At 34.0% G+C, this 27,472-nt stretch overlaps 1 protein-coding gene across 2 annotated transcripts in view; it reads left to right on the forward strand.

The window, feature by feature from the left end:
* LOC113396635 (uncharacterized) overlaps nucleotides 1–27,472 on the forward strand; it is a 67,639-nt gene that overhangs the window by 30,809 nt on the left and 9,358 nt on the right. For both annotated transcript variants that reach the window (XM_026634646.2, XM_064218942.1), the window contains exons 2-6: nucleotides 24,562–24,701; nucleotides 25,204–25,488; nucleotides 26,243–26,432; nucleotides 26,873–26,963; nucleotides 27,318–27,443. In XM_026634646.2, coding sequence (XP_026490431.2) covers nucleotides 24,643–24,701; nucleotides 25,204–25,488; nucleotides 26,243–26,432; nucleotides 26,873–26,963; nucleotides 27,318–27,443 — 751 coding nt within the window. In that variant the 5' untranslated portion in view covers nucleotides 24,562–24,642. The remainder of the gene's footprint in view (nucleotides 1–24,561; nucleotides 24,702–25,203; nucleotides 25,489–26,242; nucleotides 26,433–26,872; nucleotides 26,964–27,317; nucleotides 27,444–27,472) is intronic.

Consider the following 27,472-nt stretch of genomic DNA (forward strand, 5'->3'; position numbering starts at 1 on the left):
CCCATTAATCACTATAATAATACTTATCGGATTCTTTCATTGATCTGATTATTATTATTATTTTCTTAATGCAAGTTAAGATCTAAAAATTCCATTAGAGCCAAGTGTCCGGTTTTGTAACCACGATATTTTATCCATTCATCTCATTGTCAATAATACCTACACTAAATGAACGTAAGCAATTTTAGGTTATGCTTGATAATACACGTCGAATTAGAAAGACCTCCTAACGGGGCCTGTTATTGAGAAATTCAGATATATCTAATTCGCCCCGGTGTTTCACGGCTAGAATATAGGTCCATACGTTAAATTATAATATATCCTATTCCAATCGAAGTAGGAATAAAGATAAACATTGTAAATAACTCAACTAGGTATATTGTACAATACTAAGAGTTTATGATTAATATAGTATCTTTATTTATAATACAATACTATTACATTTAACTACTTATATCCACTTTAATTTTACTTCTATAATTCCGACAACAGTTCCGTTATACGTTCATAGTGCAATTTTTAGCAAATCCATAGTGAATATCATAGATTAATCAAGCTCTCGACCAATGATATCGCGTCAATTTTCTGTCAAATGTTGTTTATTTGACTTTTCGTCTGATATGGTTGGAATAGAGTATAAACCCTATTAGTTTACGCAGCGCACGTCAGTACGGACCAGTCGTTATGTTCATATTTCAATCAATATACACAGAACCGTAATTAATTATATTATATCTAAAGCTTCCGTCTATTGGTAAAATCTGTTCCGCTGTGTTTATCGCGTGTAGACGGACAGACACGGCGGGGGCGCTTTGTTTTAGAATATGTACTGATATTTATTTGATTCTGGATATAATTTTGTTTATCTACCGCTATTGACTGTACGGAACAATGTTTATTAAATACCTACATTTTATGTTATGAAATTATTGTAGTGTTTTTTTTTTATGTAATGGGTAGGTCGAGCAAGTAGGCCACCTGTTAAGTGGTCACCACCGCCCAGAGTCATTGGCGCTGTAAGAAATATTAACCATTTCTTACATCGCCAAAGCGCCACCAAACTTGGGAACTAATATTTTATGGCTATTGTGCCTGTAGTTACACTGACTTAATCATCCTTCAAGCCGGAACACAACAATACATTGCTGTTTGGTGGCAGAATTCCTGATGAGTTGCTGGTACCGATCCAGGCGGACTGGCACAAGGCCCAATCACAATAATAACTTATTAAAAAAAAGGAATAGTAGCAATGCCCCATATTAATTAAGGAATTACCAATATTCCTATTTACCCCCCCTTTTAAGCTTTTCGCTTGTGTTAGGAGTGGGGACGACGATAGCCCAAGGGAGGATCCTGCGACTTTATACATCACTAGGCGGCCCGTAATCCATTGCGCTATTGACGCTTTTGTTAATTATTTTCTTACGGTATCATGCTTCAACTACTTACTTAAAAGGACATAAGGTACCTCAGGCATTTCCCTCACACGAGAGCGAAATCGGAAATTAATAAAATATATATAAATAAATAAATTGGAAAACTAGTAAACAGTAAGTTTTTGCCGTATCATTAGTTTTTTTTTTTTTTTAAACAGGTCTGATACCGGTTCTCACGCAAGGGGTATGAGTAAGTCGGATCCAACAGGTGTCCTGTGGTCACTTCATTCCCAGATTATCAACTTACTTGTAATTTACGTTTCATGCATTATTACGTATCATGTTCGATATACTAGTCATACTAAAGATGTAGAACCTTTTTGCTGACCTTTCATCACGAACATACCTATTTAATCTGTTAAATACCCACGTATATTTTTTTAGCAATTGTCAAAACAGAATCAGGTTATCAGTTAGGGTTTTTTAGTATGTTGCGTCTATTTTTTTTTTAATTTTGTTACAGTTTAAGGATAGGGTTTTAGAAAGATCCGAAAATAATTCTCATAAAAATTAAATAAATTGATGTTAATAAGAAAAAAAATCCTAGTATAATTTTTCATACACTTTAAGTCTTAAATTATAAATTTTGAAATAATAGAAAATATATCTAAATATGATTACGTCGTAATTGTAATATTGTTAAATATCATTATCCTATGAACCGGTAATCTGACACGAGAAAGGTAGATCAGGCTTTTACGTCCTTTCAGCATGTTCCAATCAACATCGCCGAGTTCCTATGAGCTACTACTGAGAATTTCGCCATAGTGAATGTTTTTTGTTGCCACGATTCGGCATTTAAACCTATGACTTCAGGATCAGCAGCCGTGTAAGCTGCTTAACTAACTATGCAATTATATGCATTAGTATTCATAACATCGACTCATATCTACTCATTTATGGAACAAACAATTGATTCAGCGATATAAAAACTACGTCATAGTATTCCGTACATATTTGATCATAATCCTTTGATATTAACAATTATAATAATTTCTAATATGGAGATCGTTTCCGATACGTCGTAAACCATGAATGGAATGGCAAATGGGCCACCTGATGGTGAGTGGTCATCGGTAGTGGTAAAGATATTGGCACTGTACGAATGTTTACCAACATTGTACATACATTTTAAATAAAACAAGTAAAAATGAAGCTGGTATTTCAATAAATACAAATCTTTTGTGATATCGTCTAGACGGACGGACGGACGGATGTCCGCTACAAACAAACATTGAATATATTGAATATATTTTTTTATATTGTAAAAGTGACAATTGACTTTGTAATGTACGGAATAACTGCCTATTTTAAATATTACAAATTAAGAATCATGGTTTTGACAAAAAACGTTTAAATTTCGAAACATATAAAGATATCTTGTGTTGTTCACAGAATAAGCAAAATTCACAACACCCAAAAAATTATTTATTTTTCTTAATTGTAAATATTTTTTTTATTTTTATTTTACTGTGTAACTTAATAAAGGTCCTAACTTTAAATTTAGAAGCAAAAAACAGCGATAAAATCTTAGTATAGATTATTTACATGTAAATTATGAGAAACTACATTCTAACTGTAGTTATATAAAAGTGACTAGAACAAAAGAAATATCATTTCGATTTCGAATCAATACACAGAGCCCAAAACCATATGTTCTATATATAAAAAAAAACAAAAACATTTAAATTATGTTTTATCTGTGTTTACTAAAGGAAAATATGGTATTACTGCTTTGTATCCAAATAATTTAAAACTGTTCTAAATATTTAAAAAACAAAAACTGTTCCATTTAAATTCTATATTATCTGTATTACAAAGGTTGTCATATCAGCATATCGGTATGCGGTTCATTGTAGAACGCTTCCAAAGCGTGTAATAGCCCTAATGTATGTACGTACAATGTGTGTACATGTATTTGTGTTCATACGTGTGAACGAACGCCACTACGTGCACGGAATAGCGAGTACTGTTTCATACGCAATATTTTACGAAATGGTAAACAGTACACAGATCACCGCTATCTGGAAAAGCTGCTTGCAGCCGAGATATATAATTTTCGTAAGTACGTTCCAGCTTCAAATAACTATTTTAATGACAACATTAACAACCTGTAAATTTTCCACTGTTGGGCTAAGGCCTCATCGTCTTTTAAGGAGAAGGTTTGGAGCATATTCTACCATGCTGCTCCAATGCGGGTTGGTGAAATACACATGTGGGTGAATGTCGTTGAAATTAGATACATGCTGGTTTCCTCACGATGTTTTCCTTCACCGCCGACCACGAGACACAAATTAAGCACATGAAAATTCAGTGGTGCTTGCCTGGGTTTGAACCCGCAATCATCGGTTAAGATGCACGCGTTCTAACCACTCAGCCATCTCGGCTCATTTTATTGATATTACAACCAAATTAATAAAATTAAAAAAAGGCAATAGGACGGCAAAGCGAACGATAGTAGGAACCGAAAACCTAAAAAAAGTTAACTACATTTGTTTACCTGTTCGAATAACTATATTTATTTATCTATTTAAATACATAATATATTATGATGATTGTATGTTAGCTACTTTTGTTGTACTTATGTTATGTAAACAGAACCTGATTTGTCTGTTGTTAAATTCTTGTTATCCTTTTTAAGCCGGGCATTAGTAATATTTCTAGTTCTGTCAATTACTAATTATTTCTTAATTATTTACTACATAACTCGATTTCCAGAATCGGTATCCAGATACATATACATAAAACTACCAATCCACACATATATACAATACTAGCATAATATGCTTCTATAATATAACAACTGCTCTGCGCGGTTTCACTAAGTGCTACTGTTTCGCTCCGTGGGTTTTAACCTCTTGGTGAAAAACCTTTCTCAATAAACGACTTATCAAATGGAAATATTTTTTAATATCAGTTAACTAAATCAAATGGTTTTTTTTTTTATTTCAGCTTATTAACATGTCTATAATTCTATATACTGTAACTATGTAAGACTCTTTTAAAATGTGATACTTAATATTAAATATTATACGAATTAATATTATCTATATATTACAGACGAGTATCTGTCACTTTGTATAATAATCATTATGATATTGTCTTTTTAATCTGGCAACATAAACATTGACAGATACTCGTCATGGCGGGAAAATTGATTTGATCAATATATGACTTCATTTGGGGGTCGGGTAAAACATTAGTTATAATTATTTAAAAAATATAAGCAAACGTAGTAGTAGAGTTATGGAAATTCACTATCAACTACAACAATGGACGTGTGTACATTTAAAAACAAAACGCCTTAAACGCCACTCCTTGATTTTTACTTTTTAAATATTGTAGAATTGGTAATAAATATGGAAGTTTATTTCACTTAGATCTGGCTTGCATCAGCCCGTTCATCTAGTTTGTCCAGAAACTGCTTGCTGTTTAGTTACGTCTAGAAACGGTTCTAACAGTTTATGTCTTCCTTGTCGTTGATATGTTATCTCACCGGTTTATTTGGTATATTTATTAGGGAAATACTGTTTAAGGAGAAATACTATATATTTTATTTACATTTATACGTCACGATTTAGTTGTGCAAACTTAAAATTGTTCGAAATTTAAAAACATTTTTATTTTTTGTTTAATTAAATGTTTCGGAGGATGTTCTAGAAAGTATTGTACCATTGGATTACTCAATAATATTTTGACAAAAGTATTTAAGAAATTATATATATATCAGCATTAAATCACTTTTTTATATGTTAACTCAATTTTCCAGACGCAATCGTTATTTCCTATATCGTGCGCACCGACTTCCTTTTCCGTTTCGAAGAAAATTCTATCAACAAGATCTCGTTTGAACTTTTTATTTATTGGATTTTATTATTGTAGAAAAATTTCATTTCAAATATATGGCTGATTTATCTGGAATTGTTTTATATTAGTTCAAATACTATGTTCAGAGACAATATTATATTTTTAATAAGAACTAGTAGATTTATTGGTAATTATATTTGTAATCGAATAAATGTAACTGTGCACAAAGTGAAGATTAATGTTTAAAAGATAAACCGATTAATATCTTCAGCAATTTACTATGTGATGTTTTTTTAATTTTATTCTGCAAAGGTCATATTTGCATAGACCCAAACAGTCCAATATACATATATATATTTTTTTGTTTATTAGTATGTTGCACGAGTAAACGAGCACCTAGACACTGGTGATGTAAGAAATACATATACAACTTTCTATACCGACAATGCGCCTGTTACCACAGGAACTATAATATATCCCTCGTGCCTGCAATTACTCTGGTACTAAGTACCTACTACTCACTCACCATTCAAACCGGAACACAACAATACGGAGTATTGCTATTTACCGGTAATTACTATTTTCTTATTTTACCGGTTGCTATCTATAATGAATGCTACACTTTTCTTCACATCGCTTTTTTTCACATTTCAAACGTGATAGTTTCGATTTGATTTTGAATTTCGAACGTTTATAATTTGACCGATTGGAAAGTGTAAGACTATAAATACATCCGCTTTTGGAAACTAGTGATGCATTCCGTTGACAAGATTTTTTTTTTCAAATCATACGACTCGCATCCTTTTTAAAATTGATGGTATGTCAAACGCATTCGTACAAATGCCAAGATTAGTAGAAAGTTGTAACTTGAATTTTAATAGACTTTATAAACGATTAGTAAACTCTTCTCCGTTAAAAAAATACATACTTATGTCCCAACTTACATGACACTCAGTTAAACTGTCTTTTAATCTCAGTTATACTGTTGGTATGATGTAATAAAATACAAGATATACTACGTGGTGTAATGAAATATATATATAGACGCAATATCTTTTTGTATTGACTAGCTACCCGTCCCGACTTCGCACGGGTCAATAAGGGTTTATATTCAACTTTAAGACTGTATAACAATTTTTATATATTATAGGAAAGTCGGAAATCGGCTTTACTCTTCTATAATATAAATGTATTATACATATAAACCTTCCTCTTAAATCAGTCTGTTGACGATAACCGCAATAAAATCCGTAGTAGCATAAAATAACTAACCGTACAGGCGACAGGAGCGACTTTGTTTTATATTATGTAGAGATTTAAATATCGTATCTCAGTTTAGCTTATCGTAATCCAAATAATGATTATAGTAAATAATAGCATAACAAAAAAGGTTTTAATGCAAATGTTAATGAAATATCCTCGTTCAAGTTGACCGTTTCGTTGCACAGATGTTTGTCTTAAAAAAATTAAACAAACTGCTTTTGCGACGGATGTATGTACCGCGTGTTACTTTACTTAATCGTTTTGTACTTTTGAAATGTAAACTCTTTGGTATAAATATAATAAAATTCAAATTTGTAGCGCAACTAACGATTTTGAGGCTTCTGAGATTTTTGATGCTTGTAACGCTAAAGAGCTCCACTTTGGCGCCATAGCTTCACCGCCAATCAACAGTATTCAGTAATGTTGTGTTCCGCTTTGAGTGAGCCAGTGTAAATATATACATAAGAGACATATTAACTTAGATTCCATGGTCGTTGGCCACTTACCATCAGGAGGCCCATTTGAAACTAAGACTTCGGGATCTGCGGCCTTTATAGCCACGAGGCAATGAGGCATCCACACAATATAAATACATATAATATTAAACATAGGGTTTTTTTAAGTTGCATAATAAATATAATATAAGCTATGAATGATGTTTTGAAAAATAATAACGTTGAGTAATACAATAGCGGACGCGCATGCGCAGAGCATGAACTTACTTCCTCGTTTGTCGATGGTAATATAATAAGAATGTAAATTAATAATTATATATGTACATTGACATAGTGGTTATAATATATGTTGTAGTTATATAATTAAAAAGAAACATTCTAGAAAATTCTTCCATAATTGTAGTTTTTTTCGTTGACGTTGTTTAATTGTGTAGAAGACATATCTTGTCAATTAACTATTTTTTTTTAGGTTTCTTGCTTCTTTGCTCCAGACTCTAGTGCTTAGTGTATAAAGCCGTAGATCCTGATATCCAGAATGCAATATCCGGTCGCGCCAAACTTGTTATATTTTTACGTCGATTTTTTTTTTTAAAGACTTTCAATTCACAGTGTTTTAACTAGCATGCCGAATGTGAATCCGTCTGACTCCAGGCGTATCAGATTTGCCTTCCCCTCTGATTATGACAAAGATATCATATATATGTCTGTGCACACAATTTTGGACTAATACGTCGATCAGAAGACAACTGCTTAGTGTCTTCCTTACACAGAAACCGAATCGGTCGACTATGAAGTACTATTTTATGTCATAGTTAGACGGACTGGTAAATTGGCCACCTGATAAGCGGTCATCGCTGCAAGTTTTGTCATTTAATCTATATATTTGTATATCTAACAAATTGTACGTTTTTATACGACTGCCACATGAATCACACAATGTTAAGGCGCCGTAAGATGACATATCCTTTTCTTAAGTACAAATAAATGTCAAAGTAAACAATATTTGAAGTCAGGGAAAACTAAACAATGATATTATGTTGCACGGTATTTATAATAATTACTATACATCGAAATGCTTAAGTAGAGCAAAGTAAGCATAGACGTTGACACTATAATATTGAATAGAGTATTAATCATTCCTCATATCACTTGAGTGATTTTGTCAAAAAGTTCTCATTAACTTTGAGCTCATACTAAAATCTATTTTTGTTAACATTTACATATTTTCATGCTGACCGTACTTGTCTAAAGAAATGCAACTCGTAAGCATCTATAAACAATGCCAAGGCTGATTAGATGATTACTTTGTAATTATGAATTTATTATTACAATGTGTATCTTTCTCACGATTCATAACAACTGTTAATATTTACTAAGCTATCTAAACAAATTGATATAAATGGGTCGATTATAAGTTGTAATTTGGTTTTATTGGAATAGTTTAATAAAATGTAGACTATATGGTACAAGATTTCTAAATATATTTGGCGGTATCTCAAAACTCATCTGAGTTTTTACAAATTTCAGACTTTTTGGAGTAGCGTGGGCCTAATTTGAGGCGTAATCTTTACACCTAAAATTTACAGATCGGTATTTTAAAATTATCAGAAATTTCTGATATTAATAATATTCTTACATACGACGTGACTACAGACGTCAGACGGATGTGATTTTTGTTTTGTGCGTATAATCATTTGAGGCGCCAGGAAAGAAATTTTTAATTTTTTCAAAGCATTTAGGAATAATGTACCAGTAAAAACACTTTATAATTATATATTAATTTAGGTAAGTGTGGTTTAATTAAGTACGTTGTTTTGTTTTGTGTACTTAAATATGATAAATCTTGATATTGTTAGTATTCACTTTATAATTTTAGGTATTTTGATTTAGTAGAGCGGACGCTTGTTAGTTACACCAATGTGATTAAGATTGAAACAAACTATAGTTTGAGTCAGAACAGTCGGTCTCTCGATAGGAGTAATTAAAAAGGACAATCACCGCTCCACTAATTAAGAGAAGGACGCTTTAATTACAGCAGTGTTTCAAGTTACACTGGAAAAAACTTCGATGGAAAAAGTAGAAAAAAATCTGCTAAGGGATGTTAATTCTTCGTCTGAAATTTAGAAATGCATTCTAACTACATAATACATATATGTATCTATATAATACAACCTCAAAAGGACAAAAGCCAAATAAACATCAGATATCATTGGAGACCTGAAATAAAATCTATGATATTCTTATGGATGACGTTTTGGACGTCGACAAAGTCGTTGTTGAAGTAAAATTAAAGTGGATATAAGTAGTTAAGTGAAACAGTGTTGTATTATAAATAAAGATATATTATTCAAGTATTGTTAGTGGTGCGCAATGTAGCTGAGCAATCAACAAATCGCGTGAAATACGTAAATGTTAGGGCTGTTTATTGCCTTTTCTTCTTCAATTGGAATAGTCCATAAATGGTTGATTTACTATGTTAAATATCATTATTATCTATACGATGATCAACGCTATACTAGTTAGGGAAAATTATCCCTTGAAATTTTATGATGTAAAATGAAGTAGCCCAGCTTAGAAACATTAGTGATGTTTACATTTAGTTAAAAAAAAAAAAAATATAATTTGGTAATAAAATCCTTGGTCCCTTGGTAGGGCTTTTTGCAAGCCCGTCTGGGTAGGTACCACCCACTCATCAGATATTCTACCGTGAAACAGCAATACTCTGCTACTAATACTATTATATTTTTATTATTATTACTAATACTATTATTGTGTTCCGGTTTGAAGGGTGAGTGAGCCAGTGTAACTGCAGGCACAAGGGACATAAAATCTTAGTTCCCAAGGTTAGTGGCGCATTGGTGATGTAAGGAATGGTTAATATTTCTTACAGCGCCATTGTCTATGGGCGGTGGTCACCACTTACCGTCAGGTGGTCCATTCGCTCGTCCGCCAACCGATAACATAAAAAAATTACTATTGAATCGTAATATTATTGAGTTAAATTAAATTTAAAGCTACCACCGACCGGTTCGGAAAGTATAGACGGACCGGCAAGCAAATCAGTAGTTACTCTTTTCCATCATTTTAATGAGTATGTCTATAAAGTATAGTTAAACTTATATATGTCGTGCCTAGAAATCAACAAAAACTGAGTCCACGCTTTTTTATCATTAGTTAAAAATTGCTGTGGAATACCGTGCCCCGGGAAGGATGTTTCAACTTCGCAAAGTCGACTTCGGGAACCGGGTGTTATTAGTTAACCTTTCCTCCACGTGTTTATACAATGATTGTCACCGTTTCTTTCAAAAATATCAATATTATTGTCACTGTACATAATGTTTTTGTAAACATATTGTGAAGCAAATGTAGTGATTTTTTGACATACACTCGTACAGAAGAAATATTTATATTATAAATATAAAGTAAGGTAAGTTAGATGTACGCCTCAAACGTACAAGCGAAACCGTGACCGTGCGCCGTGTCTAATTTTACAACATAACGGTAATTTAACTACGGATTTCTAATTGACCTTGCACCGCCAATTGCCATCGCCGACGGTAATAAAACCATACAAGAACAACTTACGTATAACCAATTATATATTATCTGCGCACGCGCATGATTTTGAATATATTTGTAGTTCAAAGACGAAGCCTTACATTATTTATATATCTAGACAGTGTCGCGTTACAGAACTAAAATAAACTAAAACTTTATTATCTATGTGTGCGTGACAGCTACCCCTGACACTCGTGAAACGTCATACTGCTTTACTAGTGTGCGTGTACTTAGTGACAAACTATTGGGCAATATTTTTTTGGGACGCGTTCTCAGCTTTAGCCGTCTATCAAGACGTAAAAATAATCAAAGGTTCGAATGTATATACAATGTTATTTTCCTCGTAGTATTATTTAATGTGTCTATTTATAGCCCGTTGTGGCGATTAACTGTACTGATGTCTGATGCTCAAATTCTAGAGCCAGTTTTTCTTTTTCTCCTTTCAACCTTTAATATTCATATTAATCTCTCATCTAGTCTCATTCCAAACAACCCTACTCATTATGTGCCTATTGATCTAATCACTGCATCACAGAGTGATGTGATATATCAGTTAGTGCGCTTTAGGGGGTAAGTTCGACTCGTGTGCCGTGACGGCACACGACATGACGGTCTCTTAAGCCGATATGGCCCCTTCCAACGTCACTCTCTACTCCCTTGTGTGTGTAGAGCGTATACTATATATTATTATTATTACTATTATAAGAAAAACAATATTTTTTTACTTATATCAATTTCGTAGTTTAGCATCTGCCGTATGACCCGTTATGGCCATTTTTTTTAATTTTCCACTCATATTTTACTCTTTCGAGCGTACAATAAAGCATATTTGTATTTGTACTTTGATGGCGAGTCATGATGTTTCAGAGGTGTGAAACACACAAGACGAATACAAACATACAGTCTAAATTAACACCGGTATCACTTAGGCAAATATTGTGTCACGAACAGAAATCGACTGCTGTTGTAGTCATAGTTAGATATAATATAGCAAAGGTAAAATACAATTTAACAATATAAAAATTATGTGCAATAAAGACAATTCGTCGCAGACGTGATGGCGCTTGCAGTTACTCCGCAATAATGGCGGCGTTTAATATTCCCGCCAATCATCGATACGCTTCACCAGGCCGACCAATCACCCACGGAACAAAGCTGTCAAATCTTGTTCCATCGTAATTTAAAAGATGGCGTTAGCGATGCGCTGTCCTGTCTATATCTATACTTCTATACTACTATATAAATATGTAGTCTGTCTGTACACTAAATTTTTGAGCGAGTTTGTCGCGAAAATTCAATTTCTTTTTTAATTTGGTGTTCTTATTATTAATTTTATTATTTTCACTATTAATTATTATTTTATTATCTTATATGTTCAATAAATATATTTAAAATAATAAAAAAGTACGGCTATATATGTATTATAAATCGATTATAATCTATATTATTTTTATTATAAATAACTAATTTTAAATACATTTTAAAACGGCCAGCGAAGCGAGCGTGTAACAGCTAGTATAATATAAAATAAAAATTAACAAACACAGTTATCAATAAATATGTAAACCAATATCAAACTTGTCAAAATACCACTAGCGTACCAAAACAATGAAATCAAATAGCGAAAACAGTTAAACGGCCTATATATAAAACATTACAATTGGAATATGTTCAGATATTGCAATACTGAATTTTATTACTTGTCACTAAAATAAATTAGCTGAACGAGCAAAGTGCGTGGTCGAATTGCGAAATAAACGCCTTCGTTGCGTTGGCGAATCGCGTTGGCAGATACTAAGTAATCTTCTCGCTTACATAATAATCTGGTATCTATATCACTATTCATATATTGACATACATGTCCACTTCTTCACGTCTGCTAGTCTGTCTGTCTGAACGCGATGGTGATACCCATGCATTTTACCACCAAATGGTAATACTTCGTGTTTTTCTCCTTGAAAGGTGGGTGAGCCATGACATACACAAGGGATATAGCATCTTAGTTCCTAAGGTTGGTGGCGCATTGATGATTTGAGGAATTATTAATACTTCTTAAATACAAATCTATGGGCAGCGGTGACTTACTTACCGTCAGGTAACGTTTGCTTGTTCGCTTGCCTGAATAAAACTAATTAAAAACTACCGAACAGACTTTCTTACGGTTTTCATTAGATGATTCGTGAGGAAGGCTGAACCTTCCTGTATGTATAGTTTATTAGGGTTGATCTAGGTATATACAAGGAGTCAGGGCGTCACGGTAGCATCCGAAATCGAACCCGTGGCGCCCGCAGAAAAGAAGGAGAAGGTACCGCTGGTTTTTTAGTGGGTATTCCAGTGTACCGGGGCGCACTCTGCGTCCAGAGCACCGGCGAGTCCTACATACCCCCCACGTCCACGTTAGGGAAACGCTTAACGCGTTTTCCCAGCGACAAAAAAAATCTTGATCTTACCAAATCAAACTGGTAAATCTTTGCAGCCATGAGCTCATTACAGCGGCTGAGGTAACTGTTTCCAATGCCCACCAAAATTGTGTTGGCACTTACTCATAGTAATATTTGATTACGCCGTTGCAAACTGACTATAAGGCTGACTTGATCCTCTGACATGGATTCTGAACAAAATTTCGGAAAACTGTGTTCAACTACTCAGTGCTACTCGGGCAAAGTCTGGATGTCTTATTTATATAAATTGCATTTATCAAAATTATCGTTTTAGCACGTTCCGATTACTATTTCATAATAATACACAGCTTAGTTCATGTTTTATTTTAGAAGTCATAGCAAAAATACGTATGTAAAATATTTATAAATTGTTGATTCAAGTGTTCCTTACAATTGTGTTTCATTTATTTTTTTTCACCTGTGTATATACTTGGACCTATAATATATATATTTACGCCATTGGGAGGCTGACTGGCAAATTGGCACCTGATTGTAAATGGTCACTACTGCCCATAGACAATAGCGCTGTAAGAAATTTTATACATTCTGTATATCGCTACTGCGCCACCAACCTGAACTGATATATGTCCCTTGTATAGCATTATTGTATCCCAAACTAGAATACAATAATGCTAATTATTGCCGCTTGGCTGTAGAATATATGGCGAGTGGGTGGTACCTACCCAGACAGGCTTGCACGAAGCCGTACTACCAAGCAAATAACTCCTGTGCAGTTGTATAGACAAAAAGAGCGTCTTAAAATTAACTATTTTATTAAATTATCAGACAAGTTTATCACAAAATTATAGGTCATATCTTGAACCGCCTACATTAATAAACAGACGGACTTTCAATTTATTTATATGACTTTATTGTATAGTAACGTTAGTTGTTAGTGATTGCTTGCACAGGTGTAATAGATAAGACTAAATAGATACTTTGTTTAGTCGAATAGGTTCATGTTAACTCTATCATGATAATTGGAAAATTACTCAAAATATTTTTACTTTGTAGGACTGTAACGGAAGTCCCTCAAATTATTGCAAATGGCACGTTAGTAAATAATTATAAAATTGAAATGATTTCAAGTAGGTATCCGATTAAGCCCTGAAAAGATCGTCAATGTTTTCCTATTTTACTGAAAAGATATTTGCGATTATGACCACATAGAAGAAGGGGGTGATTGTTTATCGTCTGGATTTTTATCACTCATGTTATTCTACCATCATTGCTGGTTTGAATGGTGAGTGATCCAAGGGAAAACAAGGACAAAATTCGAAAACGAAATCTATATTCAATACTAGTTGTCGACTGCCTTTCGCTCGCCTTTAAGGGGTTGGTCGTCAGGAGTTAGACATAGCCTTTCTTGGGGTTCAAGCTTACTTCAAACAAAATTTCATCAAATTCGGTTCAGAGGTTTGGCTGTGAAAGAGTAACTGTCAAACAGACAGAATGAGTTACTTGTATTTATAATGTGAGTATAGATGACAGCGTTATAGCTTATTGATTGTCACAAGTCTAACACGGGCTTGAAATAAATATTTCATATCCGAGAAATTTCAAGTAAAAGAAATTCTGCAGGATATCTTTTATCTCATATGGGACATTTTTACATTGGCACCATGGTTGAGAGCGCAATGCCAGTGTCATTGAGCGAAGATCACGTATCAGGCAGCAAATTAGCTCATATGCCTGCCAAGAAAAAAAAAATAGGGTGAATTCAAAACTATGAGTAATCTATGAATATGAACATTACATATTCATCTTACTGTGAATAAATTATGAACATAAATAATAAAAAAAATAAACATAATTCCAAAAACATTAGTATGACTATTTCAGTAAGTTCATGACACTTTCTGTAGTTGTTAGGTTCCGTAGCCATAGAAACAAAGTTGTTTACATGGTTACTTATTAGATATGACGGCGCATGATGCGCCATCTTGTTTATTCATACTGGTTGGAAAAGAGTGTCAATGGGAGTTGAACGGCGCTCTAGGGAAGCGTCGCGTCGATGGTAGCGTGGCAGCCATCTTGAAACGACAGTGACATTCAAGATTTCCCGCGCATCAAGTTTGCGACGAATCGGTAATTTCCAAAATTATCTTTATTCTTTTGTAATGTATTCAGTGATTTATGTGTGTTTTTGTAAATGATTTATTAACGAATCGATATTGATGACTATTGTGAATATATCTGTGTAATTGATTTGCTTAATTAAAAACTAACTAAATTTGTGGATCGTTCATATAAAATTGTTAGAATATACGCCCACTTATCTCGAATAATCCTGATATTGCCAATAAAATGTCTATAGATATATATTATTTAGGAGCACAAGTAGACTACAACTCGATGCCATTATGATATAAAACTTCCATCCAAGTTCTATCATAAAGTATATTTTTTTCTTATTTATTAAGATTCAAATAAAATCAAAATCAAATTAAATCAAAATGAACGATATTCCGTCGCTAATGTTCTGCCATGAGATGGCTACCCGTTTGACGTTCCGCCAGAGTGACATTAAAAGCAAAAATTATAACACTCACTCTCGTCTGAAAATTGATAGTCTCAATCGAAGACGGCGCCACAATCTCGCCGTCTCATATGTAGCATAGTATAATTATAGTATATTAATAAGTTTCATTCCTTTCGGTTGTGCCACCTCTCCGTTATGAAACCTGTAATTTATTTATTTGGCTCATTTATATGATTTAACAATATATTTCTATTAATAGTGTAATTAATAATATTATTACGATGCTCGCTGTTGGAAAGGGGACCCTAAAAACGGTACAATGCTTCACAGCTGTGTAGTCCGCGATTGAATCATTGCAGCATTTGTCCGTTACTTAAGACGTTACCCTCAAATATAATATAGTTGTTATGTTATGTTTAGTATAGCTCATAAACTATACTATATACTTATGCCGACACGCATGTAGAATTAAACAATAATTTTGTGTGATTGCTTCTCTTCCTTATAATGGCCATAAAAGAAATATGGTTCGTGGATGATGACTTACTTACTCACGACACACATACAAAACTGTATTTTTTTTTAATTTTAAACAGCTATGCTTTACATAAAAAAGTATTTACTCACAACTATCTATTCTTATAATAGTTTATACTTATTGTTTAAAAATATTGCTTAGTAATTTTTTGGTCATGAAGGAGTGAGTTCTTTTAAAAAATGTTTCCATACTTTAAAAATATTTTATGTTTAAATGTATTTTATGTGCAATCTGTATGAGGAAATAAATTGTTATTACTATAACTAACTATACTTTGATTTACGATGTATATAATTTATATGACGTGTCATGGCTATGTCAAAAGCTGTAGCTAACAAGTATTTTGTAAATTAGAGATTACTTTTTATGATACGAGTATATGTAGACATACGGGCAAATGAGCCACCTGAAGCCGTTCATAGACGTTGGTGCCGTACAAAATATTAACCATTGTTTATCGGCAATGCACAACCCACCTTAGGAGCTAAGATGTTATGTCCCTTGTGCCTGTAGTTACACTAGTTTAATCGCCCATCAAACTGGACCACATCAATAATAAGAATTGCTGTTTGACTAGATATCTGATGAGTGGGTGGTGCCTATCCACGGGCTTTCACGAAGCCCTACCACCAAGTAGCATATTACTTTCGAGTTAAGAGCGACGCTACTCAGCGCATCATAATTCTAAATAATTGTTATAATGAATTTGGCTTTAATTATTTATTATTCATTAGTGCCAATTTAGAGGCTAGATGCCTAAACACGGGCAACGTGTAGGCATATAAAAAGATTTTCATCATATGAAATAATTATATGACGTCACAAAATATCCAACATGGCGATCGGTATATTTCATAGCTGTCATAGTTTTCTAGAAAAATAATTTGAAATGTCTTCGAACACAACTTTCATAAATAACCGGGAATATGCACTTGTCTATTGTAATGCGGTTATTAATTTATTAATTTTCACCGTGTGAGGGGAAGACCTGCAGTTAGTCACAGTCTGTTTACTTTTAAACTTATACGTATTTATCTTTTAATGCTCTGAGAGGATAACCTACTTTTATCGCGGTTAAGCAACAATAATAACGCACCAAGGCAAAATTAAGACTATAATTTTTATTTAATGTTATTTTGAATTTTATTATTGGCTGTCTAATAATATTTCATGGTCCCTATTTCGGATGTGAAGAAAAAAAAGGAATAATCGGCGCTTCAACTATAATTTTTTTAATTTCAAAAATAATTATTTTATATAATGTTAATAATATATATATATATTAATTATTATCAATTTTCGTACATAAAGCGGCACACTAATTACTCAAGCTAAATTCTTAAAGATGCTTTGAGGTTTTGAGAGATGCCTGAACGTAACCTAAGGATTCAAACACGTTCATTCGTTTAAATGTATTATTAGTAGTAAATTTCTTTTAATTTATTTGAGATAAATACTTCATTATAAAATATTGAAATGAAAGAAATTTCGTTTATACTTCAATCAAAAATTCGTACCAGTACAGTCATTTATGTTGATTTGAGTTTTTCACGCCTAAAGATACACACTGCCATATTATACTAATACTAGCGATCCGCTCCAACTTTGCACGGATGCAATTTATGAATAAAGAAAATAATATGTCATCAAATCAATCATATTTATACTCTATAGCACTTAGCAATAATGTAACTTTCCACCAGTGTAATATATATTTTTAATTATATCATAAGTTCCTGAGATTACGCCCTACATACAAACAAATGTCACCTGTATAAAATATTTGTATAGATTGTTACGCTCGCATCTGTTCGTTTGGGAAAAATATAATAGAGAATTATTATTGTCTATGAAACTTTGACGTTACTCAATTCACCCCTATCTGGTTGAAAAGTTATTTAATGGTAAATATTGCATAGATAATATGTGAAAGTTTTATTGTTATGCAAACCACAGATCTGCATAGATACTATAGATGTGACGTGATTCGTAATTGCGTAAATCTCAGGTCAGGTGTCAGCGGCCATTTCTGTTTATTGTATTGCAATGTAGGTTTTATGTATCTAATAACAAAATGGCGGACGTATTTGAGTCTTCCAAGCGTTTTTATGAATATCGACTTTGCACTTTACCAATTGAATCAATTTTGATCTTTCGAAAATATATTTAAATAACTCTAATATCTATTAGATAATAGAGTTATTTAATTATAATTATAATCTCTATTTCCGAAAATACTTTCATAAATAATGCGTTCGTTATACAAAAAGCATATGTTCCAAAAATCTGATTTTCAAATATCGTTTAACTTTCTAGACGCAGTAGTTTTGCCGTTCGTTGATAGATAGTAAGGACAAACGATTTTATAAGTAAATATGTTATTTTGCATATATATATCTCGCAAGGCTATTTTGAAAGATTATTTTGCTACAAGAGATATTAGGTACATTCGCACAAAACTTTGATAAACGTTATCAATATAAAATATCATCCATCAATTTCGGTAAAAATTTAATTTCATTAGACAAATTTAGCAGCATTGTGTAATACAACCCTTATTTCCAGGCGCTGAGATGCGACGACGTGATTATGATAAAACTATGTTTTACACAAGATTATCACTAAGTCAAATATACTAATTGACGACCTCCGTGGTCGAGTAGTGTGTACACCGGTTTTCATGGGTACGCCACTCCGAGGTCCCGGGTTCGATTCCCGGCCGAGTCGATGTAGAAAAAGTTAATTAGTTTCCTATGTTGTCTTGGGTCTGGGTGTTTGTGGTACCGTCGTTACTTCTGATTTTCCATAACACAAGTGCTTTAGCTACTTAAATTGGGATCAGAGTAATGTATGTGATGTTGTCCAATATTTATTTATATTTATAATTTCCAAGATTCTCTAATAAAAGTCATTTAAGTTTAAGTTTTCTTTGTATTCGTAAATCAATTACGAAATTAACTTAATTTGAGAATATATTTGAACTTAATTTATAATGAAGTAGCAATTAAGCACCAAGTTACCGCTACTAATTAATTTTGCATCGTTTAAATCGAGTGCGTTAGCCTAGAAAGTTTTACAAGAAAATGAAAGTACGCGGTCCTAGTCGACTTACTGACTTTTTCTTCTCAATACATGGTTACATATTAAAAGAGATATTGCAATACAATGACTCGGTAAATTACGTTAGAACGCCTCGTTGGTCTAGTGGCGAGATTATAAGGCTTTAGATTTCGCGGTTTTAGGTTCAAACGCCGACGAGTCGATATCGAGTTACTAGGCTTACTCAAAAAAAATCTCAGGAGCTCGAAAGTTGGAAGATGTCAGATCTATGCCTGCCTCGGAAAGCACAAAATTGTCAACTGTATCATTTTGCGTACATTTTTGACGATTAACTTGTAAGACTAAAATATTACTACGTTTGACTGGCTACTCGAAAATATCGACCAATTAATTAACTCAAAACAATGATGACAGATAGACAAATTATTATTTAACAAAACGACCGAATATATTTGAAATTAATTTATATTTATAGTGTTTAAATTATCTAATTACTGATGTCAATTACTGAAATTATATATAATTATGAATAAATTAACTAATTATGTTACTCGTATGTTGTTTTCGTGTTGTTATAATTATATAATTTAAAATACTTTTTGACGTGACGTTTATTAATGCTATTTATATAAATAATTATGTTATGATAATAAGTATATAGGCGTTAGTATATATGTAATAAAACAAATGAAGTACGTCTGTATAAACATACTTATATATACGTACTTTATTTGTTTTATTAGACGCGTTTTACCTGAAATAAAACGCATATTAAACTAATTACCTTACCTTACCTTCACGCCGATAGAATTTTTGGAAAGTGTTAGCTGATCTCCAGTTTCCTCGAGCCAATATATCATCAACAGGAAACTTGTTAAACCAATTGCTCGAAGCTACAGCGGAACGTATGCTTCCTGGAGTTGATTTAATGTTTGCATCTCTCAAAAGTGTTTTTATCCATCCCGCAATGACCGTACGGGAAGCTGGGGATGCTGATCCGCGTAGGGTCATAAACAAATTAGAAGTCCCTGACCTGCTCCGTCTTTCATTTAAAATTGAAATCGATCGATTTATCCAATACACCGGATTTAATTTTTCATTTTCTTTGTTGGCCAACAATTTCCACCCTGATTGTCTATAATCATTACAATCTGTTTTTGACCCAAAAAGAGGCCAAAAAATAACATAATCCTCATGAATCACACAATGATCGCAATCCACACACAATAAGGTCAAATCATGTATCCTGCGACCTGAACATAGACTAAGTAATGTGGCCGTGTGTCGAACCATCTGAAATATATTATTATTATCTACTGAATAATTTTCCATGTAATTTGAAAGAACGCTAATATCCCAAATTGGAGGTTTCTGTACTTTAGGGTTTTTCAAAGATATGGATTTCATAATATGTTTGACCAAAACTTCTTCACTCAGTTTACCGGACAGTTCTGTATTACATAGCGTAGAAATTACAGATTTGTGGAGAAGAATTGTGTTATAAGATACGTTATGTTTTAAATGTAAATCAGCTAAAAACTGTGCTAATTCAGAACCTTCCGGTTTGGTTGTGTTTATATTATGCTGATTTGCCCATGTTATCCATCGAGACCAAGCTAATTCATACGTTTTCCATGTGGATGGACGCCAGGAACATCGAAGCAATGATATTTGGGCGAAATCCCCAGATTTTAACTTCTCAGACCACCCCCACATTTCCAGATTTCCAGAGTCATGTCCTGGACTTTCGGAGGTGGAAGCCTTGTCGTCGTGTCGATCAAAAACCGTTTCAGGTTTGTCAATGTGAATGGGGGTGCAACGCTCCGTAATTTCAAGTCCTCTCCAAAATACCTTTTCCCATCGAGGAACCACTATGAGATATAGACCTGTTGCTTGATTCAGATGAATTAGCACTTAGGGTATTAGAAAGGGTGGAAAGATCCATGCCAGCGGAAAATTCCATGGCACACTGAATGCGTCGTGATACATTGCCTTGTGATCCTTGAGATCTAAGGTTGCATAATTCGCTACCACTCGGGCGGTCTTCGAACACACAAACAAGGTCACAAACAGGTCTATAACAGGCGTTCCCATTTTCATAAACACGATCTTCGTGCAATTTGGCATTAAATGCCACTCCGGAAGACGGTGAAGCCTGGACAAGGAATCCGCTTTTGGATTGAATAGACCCGGAATGTGATGGATTTTGAAGTGTATCTATTGATCGTCGAAGATTCGAAGTATGCGGTGAGTTAGGTTCGTTAGTGGTTGAGATTTAAGTACGTTTATTTAGACGCACTTCAATTGTTTTATTACAAAAAAAACTGTAAATTAATTAATATTTAGTCTAGTGTACACAATCAAAATGCTTACTAATCTGAGATGACAGCTTACCTCTTTCATTTTGTTGCGTTATATTTTACAAACATTTTTTGGATGTACTGAAATGAATATATGTAATAATCGTTTAGGAATATATGTACATATAAGTAAGCAAAGACAAAACAGTTCATCATCGTTGACAATGCTGACATTGCAAATTGTAATGGTTGTAGGCTTGTAACGAGATGATAATATTGATGACATAAAAGAGCCTTAAAATTAGTATTAAATTGATGGGCAAGAACGCATTTCCTAGAAATACATTTAATAAGAAAGGAAACATGAATCTCAACTCACAAGGTTCGATAAAGGACTACCAATTTTTAATGTGCTTAAGTTGTGTTTATATCTTCTTAACGGAGCTAAAATAAATATTGGTAAGGATACCTGCCTTTGCCACATGTGTTTCCATAAAGCCATCTTTGAGAAACTTTAAACCTTCTCAAGCGTTTCTCCATCAGGGAGACATGTATAATAATACAGACACTTCACTGACACTTCAACGACACCTACAGAAGAAAAAATTAAACGAAATTCAGTAAAGCTTAATTATAACTTCAATCAATTAATAACTTGGTGGTATTAAATCACTTGGTGGTAGGACTTTGTGCAAGCCCATCTGGGTAGGTACCACCCACTCATCAGATATTCTACCGCCAAATAACAGTACACTGTATTGTTGTGTTCCGGTTAGAAGGTTGAGTGAGCCAGTGTAATCACAGGCACAAGGGACATAACATCTTAGTTCCCAAGGTTGGTGGCGCTTAGGTGATGTAAGGATTGGTTAATATTTCTTACAGCGCCTTTGTCTATGGGCGGTGGTGACCACTTACCATCAGGTGGCTCATATGCTCGCCCGCCAACAAATGCCATAAAAAAATATATATATCACGTCTAAATATTTCGGCATAATGATTTGTTTCTATATATTTTATTTACGGCTGGTACAAAGCGGATTGGAATGGAGTTGCGTCGAACCGGTGCAAATCCTTATTGAGCAGGCGCCATTCCATTCTAAGACGGACAGACTAACTGTTGTATAATAAATATACACCTACGCGTATCTTAGCATGTTTCAAATAAATCATTTGATTTAAATTTTCAATTTTGCGAGACATACAAAACGTCGTATTTTCAACACGTCTACGTGCTTCATCAAATAGGTCATTATGTATTCAATAGTTAAATGTGTATTTTTTTTTAATTTTATTTGGTTCTTCAATAATGTGTACACTGATTATAACAATATAATATAATAAAAGTAAAATTATATTCTAAGTGTCACAATTACTTAAAGAAGAACACAGCACGCACAAAAAGAAAACAATCAACATCTTAACGTAATTTGAAAACTATTTAAATAAATGTTAATTAAAAGTAAATTAAAAAAAAACCATGATGTAAAAATATATATGACAAAGGATGTATCAATTAGGCATAATTTTAGCTGCCCAGTACGATCTTTTTCATGGAAGCAATGGACGTAACATTTAGATCGACACTGTTTTGATATTCATCATAAGCATTGTACATTTGTGAAAGTGGGCTATGTAGTTTAAGATTTGTGATTTGTTGTGAAGAATGTATGATGTTATATACATAATTAAATAAAGATGTAGATCGGATCGTTGGTCTAGCGGTTATAAGGCCGCTCATCTCGAGCTCCTCTGATCAAATCTCGGGTCGAACCATTTAATATTTCGGGTTTTTTGTCGAGAATTTTTAGTAGATCGAAAATTGTAGTGTTTTCAATGGCACGCCACGGTGTGTGTAATGGAGTTGTATCTGAAATCTTTCTGTTCGTGACGATTTCGCCGTCCCATCGGATTATGGGATTACGCCTTCCACCTGCAACGAACAATTGTTAGTTATGCACTTAACGACAGGCATTCGTTGCATTTTTTATTACATACATAAAGTAACAGTCTGTAAATTTTCCACTGCTGGGCTAAGGCCTCCTCTCCCTTTGTGGAGAAGTTTTGGAGCTTATTCCACCACGCTGCTCCAATGCAGGTTGGTGGATACATACATATGTGGTAGAATTTCGTTGAAATTAGACACATGCGCATTCCTCACGACGTTTTCCTTCACCGTCAAGCACGAGATGAATTGTAAACACAAATCAAGCACATGAAAATTCGGTCGCGCTTGCCTGACCATCGCGGTCTTGCATAACAAACATATTATAAACTTATTAAAAAGAATATGACTACATAAGACTTACGTTTTCTATTGGAACACTTTCGATTTACGCCTATTTATCCAACACGTAAGCAAAACGGATCGTGTCTTGAATTCGGGAACCGCAAATTATTGGTAAATTAACATGAATAATTATTTCAACTAAAATAACTCTATGTATTAAAATATTAGATCATTTTCATTAGAACGAACTTATAACAATAGCCAGTGTAATAATCTATTAATTCAACCGGTCAGTAGCCTGTTTTGAGGCTAATTTATTCATCAATGTGTAGGCACACGCTGTATAAACGGTCGGTGCCTAAATTAGCGAAGCGCGTTTAGACTATCAAGAGACGTGCACGGGTCGTTGACTATTTATGATATCCAATGAATCTATGTTTATATGACACTAATAAAAATATGTAGTGTATATGTAGGTATCACCCACTCGTCAGATATACAATACTAAGTATTACTCTGTTCCGGTTTGAAGTTTAAGTGAGACAGTTTAACTACAGGCATATAAGGCACGGACGTAACATCTTAGTTCCCAAGGTTGGTGGCGCATCGACGATGTGAGGAATGGTTATATATTAAAGCGTCAATGTCTATGGGCGGTGGTGACCACTTATCGTCGGTTGGCCCATAAGACTAACAATTTTATAAAATTTAACTTGAAATGAACCATACGCTGCATTTTTATCCGATATTTTTTTAAATAATCCAGGGCTGAACGTGAATCTTGAACAAATATCGCGGGTTCAAATCTTGGCATATGTCATTCAGTTATTTTACTTAATTTGTGACAGTAAATTTATATCGTATTTAAAATTACAATTTCAATGGCTTACATTTTCCGAGCGTCCCGTGGACAGCCACTTTTTTGTACTTCATTATTTTTAGATTTTTCAATAAAATGCTTCATAATAATAATGGAAATATTTATTCGTTTCAGACAATTGAAAACGGTGAGGAGTGGTAGCAGGTGGTACCTAAATGATGGTCGCGGAGCTCGCCGTAAAAAGCCGCGCCCGGCATGATGGCCGCGCTCTCCTGCTACCAACCTTGTCGGTCGCACCTCGCACAACCTGCTAGGTGAGTTCCAGTTTACAAATTATAATGAGTAAATTGTTTTCGAATCTATCTATCTAAAATCGAAAATTGTGAATTATAATTGTTAATAAATGATGTATGCATGTCATTCGAATGGGACTGCTATGATATACACAAACAATGATTTGAAAAAATGATTTTGCTCCAATTACTTTGGACATACTTCGATCATATGGTAATATTTGTTATACTTGTTTCACTTTGTACTGCAATTACTAATATAATTACTAGTTATTCATAATATCTGAATTATTATTCGAATTTTACAGTTGTACTAGTTTACGTCCTCTGCTTTGCATGTTTGTTAGTGGGAAGAGGAATCCTTTTCTATTTTCCTGACGTGTTTGCATATTTCATGGTGATCGATTGATTAGCTCAGATGTAAAAGCCTTACAAACAGACAAAGAAACTCGCTTTTGCGTCAATAATAGGATGTCTGTAAAGATATTTACACAAAATATAATTTAACCTCTTTTTTTCAAAGGTGTTTCGACAACGACAACGATCACTCAGCAACACTATCAATCCGCAGACGTCAATTTGTCGAAAGATGTCACGAAGCAAGAACTGGCCGGAGCAGGGATCTTATACCTGAGGTATCCGTCAAGAGGACCAGGGAGGAGTTGGCTAAGCATGCGGCACAAACACAACAACTGACCAGGCGGCTAAACGTCGAGTCAGGATGGTCGAAAGTTGAAGAGGTTAGGAAGAAGTTTGAGGGAGCTGCGACCTCGGCTTCCTACTCTCGATCCTTTGAATCTCCGCCTAGGTAAGACATACTGTTGTGCAGTACTTAACATTATATCACACCGTGACTGCTTTTACCAAATTCTTATAAAGTTTTTTTTCGAAATTCGATTCGAAAAAAAAATCAGAACATAAAAATCTTACTTCGAAAAAAACACGAAGAGTGGTTAAACTGCTCTATATGATTCCATAAAATCCAAATCCTACCGGAAATTCTGTAAGGAGAAACTCGAAACTCACTATAGATTACGAAGCTGAAATGTCAGAATGTGACACGCGACATAGACTCAAAATAGCGTATCATCGTAAGTCGGTTGTCAACATTTCACGAGTGAAATACGAACCGTATTGCAGTTCCGCTCGCACTGCTTGCGACCATTGCGATTCTCAGAAACGCCATTGACACTTATTAGTTTCCGATTTTACTTTTGTCAATCGTTTTTGTTAAATACATTACTATTGTTCCCGAAGTTTACCGATGTACAATATATACAGTACATTCCAATGGCAGGAGGTGTAAAGATAAACAAATCAATGCACTGCTATATTATACACTAGAAACAGTTCTTGATTAATATATGAGTTAAAGGGACAGAAGATCTCAGTTCCCAAGGTTGGTGGCGCAATGTCTGTGGGCAGTGGTGACCACTTACCATCGTTCATTCGGCAATTCGTCAACGCTTGTCATAAAAGAATGATTAAAAATGTTAACAAAATCTGTATGAATATTACTCTTAACATGTGGTTTTTTTGAAAAAATTTTGAAAAAATTGCAGGCGTCGTCTAGCAGACTCGTTATTTGCAAGTTTCAAGCTACCGCGTAGGAAGGAGATGGCGACACCCCGCTCGCTCGCGCCGCAGCCGCAACAGAAGCGGAAGTCCGCAGTCGAGCTGCTCGCTGAGACCAAAGCGTTCTACGTGAAGTCGGAAACTGTGCTTGATCGAAAGCAAGAACTGCCTCTAAGGGTATGAACTGATATTATCTTCCATTAAATCTTAGATTTACTTTTAATTATAAATTGCTAATCTCCGGCCTAGAGAAGGCAGTGAAACAGGTGTTAAGTATTATTATATATCCTGTCCCTTGCTGTATTAGTGTATTTTCATTATAATGCCAAACGAAAGTACTAAGATATTTTTTTCTTTTTTACGTTTAACTTTTAAATTGACATTGTTTTTTCTGGAATCTGGCTACCTTCAAATGGCTGTATTGTAAAGTTACCTTTGCTTGAAGAAGACGGCCATTTTTTTAAATATATTTTCTATACAAAATATCATTATTATGTTTAAGTTTTGAGAAAATCACTACTACACTTCGACCGTAACGGAAATTGTCTGACTGTTTAGTTACATCGATAATGTTCTGTTAATGTTGCCATGCCATAGATATTTTTTGGTTATTTTAGGTAAGCAGTGGCTTGAGTCAGGCAATAGCTGCTGGGGGCTGTCATCTCGTCAGCTCCGGCACTCTTAATAATGATGCCTGCTGTAATCCTTGTAAGTTTTACCATTGTCTTTTAAGTCTAAGTCGACCATACAGACACAAATACTCAAAACCTAATTGTTCTTTTATAAACAGCGCCATACTCATTAAGTTTATGTAATAACAACCTTCCAGTACACAAACCCCCATTCTTAGGTTCAAAACCTTAGAAGAAATTCACAGATGGCCAGAACAGAGTTTGGAAGTTCACAAGGTTTATACTTCAGTGCCTTGAAATGCACGTGAAGCCGCTGTGTCTGAACTCTTTAGCCGAAATCGTCGCATTTACTTGTCATGATATTGAGCAACGCAAAGGCGAGTTTGTTATCTTATTTTCTAGAAATTATTATGTAATATATAATTTTCAGATGCAACGACTAGAATATCGAGTACGCGGCGAGCGGTGAGCGCGGGCGAAGGTCTGCAGAACACTTTGAGACGGCTTCTCGAACATTCTGACAGCAGAGAGAATGTTTACTCCCCGGCGTATGTCTGTAAGTACGCATGTCCAGTACATTTTTAA

Source organism: Vanessa tameamea, chromosome 25 (assembly GCF_037043105.1).
Source record: "Vanessa tameamea isolate UH-Manoa-2023 chromosome 25, ilVanTame1 primary haplotype, whole genome shotgun sequence".
Taxonomy (NCBI): Eukaryota; Metazoa; Arthropoda; class Insecta; order Lepidoptera; family Nymphalidae; genus Vanessa; species Vanessa tameamea.